An 8,826-nucleotide genomic window follows, 5' to 3' on the forward strand; every position below is an offset into this window, starting at 1 on the left:
TGGAATTGTGGGTGAAATGATTATCTGATGTAACATATATTGATGTAATAGATTAAAACATCAGCTATATCTGCCGGTTCTTAAATGACACGGTGGTTTAGGATTATTTCGCTGAATAGGTTGATTATTTGAACGTATTTAAAAGTTATTTGTGTATTTCCAGAACTGCTGTGGATTTCTTTGTTATTTTATTTTGTAAGACTATATAGGAGCTGTGTTTGCCGGTTTATGTGTTGTCTGTCAAGGCTTGTTTTTACTTGTTTTGTACACTAGAGGGCACTATATGTTGGGGTCAAGGGTCGCTGATCGTGTGTGTGTGTGTGTGTGTGTGTGTGTGTGTGTGTGTGTGTGTGTGTGTGTGTATGTGTGTGTGTGTGTGTGTGTGTGTGTGTGTGTGTGTGTGTGTGTGTGTGTGTATATATAGGAAGGGTTTAGCACAGATGAGAGGAGAGCACATGCAGAGACAGAGACAGCTTATAGAATGTACCTTTTCTATAGGAATATGTGTTTTGGAGCTATTTATATTTTATATACGCAATAAATGGGAAGTTCACCTGAAAAGAGTAACGTTTGGAAAGCTGATTCTTGTGGCCGTGTTATGGACAGCTCTCTCCTGTGGCTTTTCATATGACAATCACCACTACATTATCTCTTTTATGGATAACAAGTCCTCAATATTTACATTTTTACATTGTCTTGAATAAATCAATAATTTGGGTGGTGCTTTAGGTATGTTAATTTTCTATATATAGTAGATGATGGAATGATCACTGAAGCAGTCTGGAGGAACACCTGAATTTAGAATCCTGACAGGACGTGTCACCAAGAGCCAACAGAGGCAAAGTCCCATTAGAAATGTGTTGGTTGATTCTCGTTGGTTCTTCAATTAATTGAGTAAAATACATATTTTCAGTCGTTTTTCTATCCTTAGCAGAGGATTTATCTAGCCAATTCTTATTAAAGTCACCTGAAATAATACAATCATTTGACCAATGGATTGAATTAACACTGGTGATAATATTGTAATGGAGTCTACTAGGGCTATGGTTATGTTATGTCTTTTCTGAGTATTTAGCTAAAATTCACTATGATTGTGTTTATTTTTCACTTTGAAGGTAAACTTTCTGTACTGATACAATTCCCTCCCCAGTCATTCCAAATGCGGAAGCTTATCCCTTGTAGTGATGAACGATTGGTTATTTCTGAACGTTCGCTTGACCTGCTAGTCAGTCCAAAGCGGACATATTTTTATGCCTGGCAATCAACAAATGTTTAAAACACACGTTTACAAGTCTAATTTCTGGCAGCTGCAATAAGTCCCCTACGCAGAACGAGACGTGAATGAGAGGCTTGTAGAATCTTGACTCTTTCATGTTTTCAGTTGATCGTTCGCCGGTAGGGAGTCCTGCATGCTCGGGGCATTACCGACTCAAATGACAGCCTCAAATGTACTAAATGAGTCAAAAGATTAGTCATTTTGACTGAACGATTGGAAAAGATCAGAGTCAGGAAAAAGAGAGACTTCCATCACTAGTCCCTTGTTGAATAGTGGCACAAAGGGTTATGGGATATTAGAATCCTTGTCTTAACCTGTATATTATTAACCTAGATCTATTGCTGCCTGGTATTGTGATGCAATCATTTCCATGGTAATGTAGAATGTTCATTTAAAATGATCATGCAACGGAATGCATTTCGGTTGAATCAACAAATCACAGCACATGTTTTAATTCCTGCTTTGTTGCTATGGGTGTACTTGCAATGACCGCCAGTCCACCCATTATGCCATCATTGACTGGAATGGGGACTCCCATTCTATTCATTCTATTTCTATGGCAGCACATGCTCCAATCAGGAGTGGAGGACATATGCTTATTTGTTTTGCTATTTTAGCTGGCCAATTGCCATCATCCAAAATTCCAAGACTGTCACAGTCCTACACTTGAATGAACTGTTCACTCCCTCTTACTGAGTAAACGTTGCAAACAGGCAACAACACACTTTTGCGTTAATAGAAACAAACCGTTTGCCTATGTTGCATCAAATACATTGTGGAAAAACCAAATGAAGAAAGTGGGACTCACAAGCAGAAATAACTTCTTATAGCCAACCTTCAGAAACCCCACCGCAAGTCCCCTTCCTCTGTGTGCGTGGGGGGAGGAGGAAGAGAGAGAGAGAGAGAGAGAGAGAGAGTCAAGCTGCTACATTGGAAGCAAGAGGAAGGCAGAAGTCATAAAATGACTCACTTAGTTTTCCATTGGAGTGAATTCCACTGAGAGAAAGCAGAAGTAGTAAACAGCTAGTGTTGGTTTCAGCACCATACCGTTTATCTACTAACTGCACCCTCTTCGTCACCTCACAACTCATTACAGAAACGAGGAAGTAAAGAAAGGAAAACATTCTGTGACAGTAGTGGACATGCCAAGGTGGCCTTGAAAAGCTCTTGCTACTGTATCAGTGAACATTAGCTCATTCTTGAAACGACTTCCAAAAAGAGAGGTCTGAACAGAAACAGATGTGCATGCATGTTCTGTTGTCGGATTCTGTTTGAATGCTGGACAAAATGTCCTCAGTAGTAGATGATTACGTTTTCTAATGCAATCTGTGATGGGGAATGAGGCTTTAGGAGGCTTTTTCCCCATTCTAGTAATACTATTTCTATGTTCCAGAAGAGGATAGAAACAGAGAGCTGTGCATGCATGTTCTGTGATGAGTGAGTGAGTGAGTGAGTGAGTGAGTGAGTGAGGTAGGTAGGTAGCGGTACCCATTGCTTTCTCCGTCCTTAAGCAGGTAGAGATGGTGCTTGTTGGTCTGCAGCTTGGATGCACTTGTGATTGGGGCTGTCAAGTATTGGGCCTGGGGAAAGACAATAGAGTGAATGAAACCAGAGCCTACGGCAACACAAATAGGACACAGCACGAACCCAACCACCCACAGTAGCTTGGCTACACACCTTGGCTGAGGCTCTTCCAAGTTCATCAATGACTGCTGCAATTTGGGGTTGGGGATCTGACCTATATTAAAGAATTTTCAAAAAAAGAAAAAGAGGAGAAATGTGAAGAGAGGAGATAGGGAGGTTTGATTCATTTCATACTGTAACAGCGAACCAATCAGGGACAGCTTTCCACACAGTGATGGAACTTCTCTAGGCTTCCGAGTGCTTTATAAACACTCCTCTTTCCTACAACGGCCGAAGACGTAACATGCTTTTCCCCCAAAAAAACACCAAGCAGGGAGAACAGTCACTAACTGTGTCGTTGAGGCGTGTGTTGATACTGATTGGAACGAAAGGAAGAAAAAAAAAGGCATCGCTGCTCTCAGATCAGCTTTCTCCATTCAAAGTATTACCTTAACATTAGAATTATTCCACAATACTGACGACGGATCAGCTCCTAGAGAGTTATTATCACCTAATGGCTTATATTCTTGTTCGGTATATATACACGGGAGAAGGCAGAATGGCCTTCGGAAAGTATTCAGCCCCTTGACTTTTTTTCACATTTTGTTAGGTTACAGCCTTATTCTAAAATGGATTAAATAGTTTTATTCCCTCATCAATCCAGACACACACACAATACCCTTATAATTACAAAGCATAGACTGTTATTTTTTTATACTAATTCATTAAAAATTCAAAATCTGAAATATCACATTTACATAAGTATTCAGACCCTTTACTCAGTACTTTGTTGAAGCACCTTCGGCAGCGATTACAGTCTCGAGTCTTCTTGAGTATGACACGACAAGCTTGGCACGCCTGTATTTGTGGAGTGTCTCCTATTCCTCTCTGCAGATCCTCTCAAGCTCTGTTAGGTTGGATGGGGAACGTTGCTGCTCAGGTATTTTCAGGTCTCTTCATAGATGTTTGATAGGGTTCAAGTCCGGGCTCTGGCTGTGCCACTCGAGGACATTCAGAGACTTGTCCAGAAGCCACTCCTGCGTTGTCTTGGCTGTGTGCTTAGGGTCGTTGTCCTGTTGGAAGGTGAACCTTCGCCCCAGTCTGAGGTCCTGAGCACTCTGGAGAAGCTTTTCATCAAGGATCTCTGTACTTTGCTCCGTTCCCTGCTGCTGAAAATCATCCCCACAGCATGATGCTGCTACCACCATGCTTCACCGTAGGGGTGATGCCAGGTTTCCTCCAGATGTGACACTTGGCATTCAGGCCAAAGAGTTCAATCTTGGTTTCATCAGACCTGAAAATCTTGTTTCTCATGGTCTGAGAGTCTTTAGGTGCCTTTTGGTGTTGGATTTATGGAACGTATGCATCAGACTGTATGTGTAGACGACTTGACAGAAATGGTAGCAGAAGGTGAATGTTGAACTGTTGTTGCACACACATCCAGATGACTGCTGCGTCCTGTTTGGTGCCGCTGTCGGTGTGCTTGAGGCGTAACGCCCAGGAAGCTCAGATTCAAATTCCCATTAAACAGCTTTGCAAGCGTTTTAATAATGTCAAAATAAGTTATTTTCTCACCAAATATGGAGTTTCGCTGAGCAACTTTCTTTAAATGTATCCCCGTTACGGCCGGTATGTACTTCCAATTTATACCTTTTTTTAGAAGTGAATAATGGCAGTAAATGAAAATAGTTGCTCAGCAAAACTCCATATTTGGTGAGAAACATATTTTGACATTAAAACGCTTGCAGAGACGTCTAATGGGAATTTGAATTGGAGCATCCTTGGGCATTAGAGACATCTGGGCGGCAGGTAGCCTAGTGGTTAGAGCGTTGGACGGTTGCAAGATCGAATCCCCGAGCTGATAAGGTCTGTCGTTCTGCCCCTGAACAAGGCAGTTAACCCACTGTTCCTAGGCAGTCATTTGAAAATAAGATTTTTTTCTTAACTGACTTGCCTAGTTAATTAAATAAAGGAGAAAAAACTCAGGCATAGATACTGGGACAGGTCCCTGGAGATCTATAGACAGGTTGGCTGACACCAAAATGATGCTTGCTCATTGATGTGGCCGGAAGCCGTGCGTCGTTATGATTCTGAACCGTCAGATAGCTACCAACAATGACAAGAAGCTGCCTTGTGGTAGCTCGTTGCATCTTGTTATTGATACCCATAAAACCTAGCTGTCAAACAAGGAAATGGTTCCAATAATTTTTCCCCATAGGGGACTTTAGAAACGCTTAAAATAAGGTCTGTGTTTGGTGTAGTTTTACCCTGGCGTGACGTTTTGTTAACAGTGTAAATCAATTTAGGACAAGAAAAAAAAAAAAGGAAACGCTAATTAGCTGCTAATGTGGCTTTCATAAAGAACTACAAATCCCATGATGATCTGGATGAGATTACCGAATGAGGTAAAGGGAGGTAACTATCTAATGCTAGCTACATTTTGTAATTAGTAAATTGGCTACACTTCTTTAAATTGACAATTCCGTGAACTGTCTCGTGCATGTTTTATATTGACAATACCTGTTAACAAAAGTGCCAGCAAAAGATGACGTGCTAGAGCTTGCAGGGATTTTTTTGGTCTTGCGTAGCCGATGTGAAATGGCTAGCTAGTTAGCGGTGGGGCGCGCTAGTAGCGTTTCAATCGGTGACGTCACTTGCTCTGAGACCTTGAAGTAGTTGTTCCCCTTGCTATACAAGGGCGGCGGCTTTTGTGGAGCGATGGGTAACGGTGCTGTGAGGGTGACTGTTGACGTGTGCAGAGCGTCCCTGGTTCGGGGCGAGGGGACGGACGTAGAAGTCTGTACTCTTACACTTGCATGATGTCTACTTTGATTATAATTAGCATGTTCAAATCAGGGAGTAAATAGAGCCAAATTTATTGTTAAGTCACCTTGTCCAAGAGAGATTTCCATGGTTATCAAAATGTCACTCCGGGGTAAGCCTACACGAAACACAGCCCTTATTATAAGTGTTTTTAAAATTCCCTTTTGGAAAAATGAATAATGGGAAAACGCTTGGAACCATTTCCTTGTTTGACCGCTAGGTTTTATGGGCATTATGACACCTCCACTGTGGGGCTCTATTGATCTCAAGTGTATTTTAAAGTATTGGTCTGATATGGTAGCCTAGTGTTTCATACTGCTTAGTGATCTTTTATCCAAAATGTTAGAATATAAATGTTGGTTACATATAGGCTTTATAGCCAGTGTGTCACTTTGCATTAGCATGCTGGGGAAGGGATTGAATGATTAGTAGAAACTCGGACATTTCTGACATGCTAACTTTTTGAATGCGGCATGTGTATTACAAGCAGTTCAGCGAGTCTGAAATGTCCTTTTCTTGTGGTGCTTTCAAGACAACTGGGAACTCGAGAGAAAACATTAGGTTAAATTCACATTGTATCTTCAGTTCGGAAAGTCCGTTTTATAAAAGATGCACAAGTTTCTGACTTGGAATTCCCGAATTCCTGACAATTCAAAACGATTTTTCACAGTTGTCTTAAAAACACACTGAAGTCTAAAGTCTGAGATTTCCTAAATCCCAGTTGTTTTTAACGCTCCACTAGTTCAGACTAGCACATGAACACCGCATATCGATACACTATTGACGTCATGCACAACTGTATTGGGTTGACAGGGCGGATGCTCTCTGCAATCATGTTGTAAAGAACATCACATGTAGCCAGAGGTCGTAAACTTTGCTTCAAAACATTTTTTTGCATATAATCTGCCAAATGAAAATAATTATGCTAAATGAAAAGCTGTTCTGGCTGCTGAAAACGATAAGCCTAACGTTACCTTCCCAGCGATTTTCCACCTGCAATTAGGTTTTGGTCCAAAACTGTAATCGTTTCAGGGAAAAGATGGTTTACATCAAAAGTGGTTTCCATATTCTTTGAAAGGCGGCTATCTCGGAGTATAAAAACAGTTTTCCCGCAGGTGTTACTGCTCGCTAACGTGGGGGTAGGCTAGCCAGCTAGAGATTTCGGCTAAACAATATCACTGCTGTTAGCAAAGCTAACTAACGACGATAGCAACATTGGCCACTGAAGACACACTGTAATTGCAATATGATTTTACAGTCACTAAAAACCATGTTATCAATTGCCTACGAGCTACAGTATCAAAAGGCCGACCAAGCAGTGGTAATAATGTATCAATCCTGTCCGTCTATCCATTGTGTGTCTGTTGTGGACTGGAGCCACTCCCAGGTTACCCAATACCATAGTACAACCAAAAACACGGCCCACCATTTTCTGAAAACCTAGTCTACTAAAACGTTCAAAATTCAAAACATGTAAATTTAACAATAGCAACATACACAAGACTTTAAAATGCTTCGATTGAAAATCCGTATTAGTTCGTGTGACGCAGCCTGAAATTAAATATGTGCATTTATACATTGCACTACGGTAAATGTTTCCGGGCTCTCTTTTTTTCGATAACGTGGTTAGGAAAGCCAATGTGAACAAGCCCAGAGCATTCTAACATTCGCACCTGTTCTCTGTCGTCAAAGGTCGCTGCAAGATGCTATTTTTTGTTGTTGTTGATAGACTGTCGGGTAAGGGGTTATTGTCTGTCCACAAAAAAAAACATTATAATACAGTAGTGTTTGTTTCCACAAACTATAAAGTCAAATGTATCCATTTAGCATAGGCTAAGGGATTGTCAATCTGAGACCAAATAATTTAATTATATAGTGATATGTAATATAATTGATAAAGGCCTTACTGTATCAAGCCAATGCACCAGCAACTGCCTGACTTTGGAAGATATCATAATATTACGTATTGCAGATGAGCAGGCACCTAGAATGTGTTATTGCTCTGTTCTATATTGTGCCAGTAGCCCTTAGCCATGTCAGTAAAAAAAATGACATTTGAGGTGGTATACTCCTCAATCACCGGCTTCATCAATAAGTGCATCGAAGACGTTGTCCCCATAGTGACCGTACGTACATTTCCCAACCAGAAGCCATGGATTACAGGCAACATTCGCACCTGCCGCTTTCAAGGAGTGGGACACTAATCCGGACGCTTATAAGAAATCCCGCTATGCCCTCAGAGAAACAGGCAAAACCAGTCAATATAACAAGAGTTGAAGAGTAAAGTTATTCATTTTCTGATTCCCAAGTGACACTCTATTCCCTGTATAGTGCATTACTTTTGACCAGAGCCCTATTGGTAGTGCACCGTTTAGGCAATAGGATGCCATTTGGGACGCATATGATGAGTCAAGGTATCGTTATAGCCTACTCACCCAGAGTTGGAACATCTACAACTGTAAAATATCAGCCTCCTCACCTCCCCTACATAGGAAGCCCTTCCCTGCATTCAAATGACCTAGTTGCCTCATGGTCGGAATGTTATTAATATTTTTCATAATTAATCAACATAATTATTTTTTTTAATCGCTGAAATCCAGTGTTTCTTTGTCAAACAGCTTTGTTCTATTTCAGTCTTCTGTGATGCATATAAAGTGTAATATCAGGATACAAACTCAAAATGTAATACATTTCAACTCTATATCTGACATGATACAGGTGCCTTCTTTTTTTTTAAGCCCATAACCATGTGTCTGATGTGTATACTTTTGTTTCAAACTAGATTTGTTTAAGACTACCAAGAAACACTCTTGTGTGACCATGATTTAGCCCACTGCAGTAGAAGGTTAAAATATAACATGTATTAATTTATGCATGGTAGGGAACGTTTTAGCATGTAGTGCTAACTTTTCACTTCCTCCTTAGTCAGTGTGCAAAATTGTGTGTTAGTGTCAACTCACAATTGGGCATAATTCAGAGATAAAATGTTCTAAATATCTAGAATATTCTCAGGTTTGGACAAAATTATAATAATTGCACATACAAAATAAAAACATTAAGTCAGTTGTTTCCAATTTTGGATTTCACAGCATTGCAATAGTTAA

General features: G+C 40.5%; 1 protein-coding gene across 3 annotated transcripts in view; it reads right to left on the reverse strand.

The window, feature by feature from the left end:
- The window catches only part of LOC139392391 (alpha-tubulin N-acetyltransferase 1-like), a 62,956-nt gene extending 55,873 nt beyond the window's left edge, over positions 1-7,083 (reverse strand). The window contains exons 1-4 of one of the 3 annotated variants that reach the window (XM_071140348.1): positions 6,697-7,083; positions 2,954-3,014; positions 2,765-2,856; positions 2,085-2,142 (exon numbers count right to left, since the gene is read on the reverse strand). In XM_071140348.1, the coding sequence (XP_070996449.1) occupies positions 2,085-2,142; positions 2,765-2,856; positions 2,954-3,014; positions 6,697-6,788 (303 nt within the window). In that variant the 5' untranslated portion in view covers positions 6,789-7,083. The remainder of the gene's footprint in view (positions 1-2,084; positions 2,143-2,764; positions 2,857-2,953; positions 3,015-6,696) is intronic. The other 2 variants (XM_071140349.1, XM_071140350.1) reach the window with 2 other exon arrangements.
- Positions 7,084-8,826: the final 1,743 nt, after the last annotated feature.

The sequence above is a fragment of the Oncorhynchus clarkii genome, chromosome 32, assembly GCF_045791955.1.
Source record: "Oncorhynchus clarkii lewisi isolate Uvic-CL-2024 chromosome 32, UVic_Ocla_1.0, whole genome shotgun sequence".
Taxonomy (NCBI): Eukaryota; Metazoa; Chordata; class Actinopteri; order Salmoniformes; family Salmonidae; genus Oncorhynchus; species Oncorhynchus clarkii.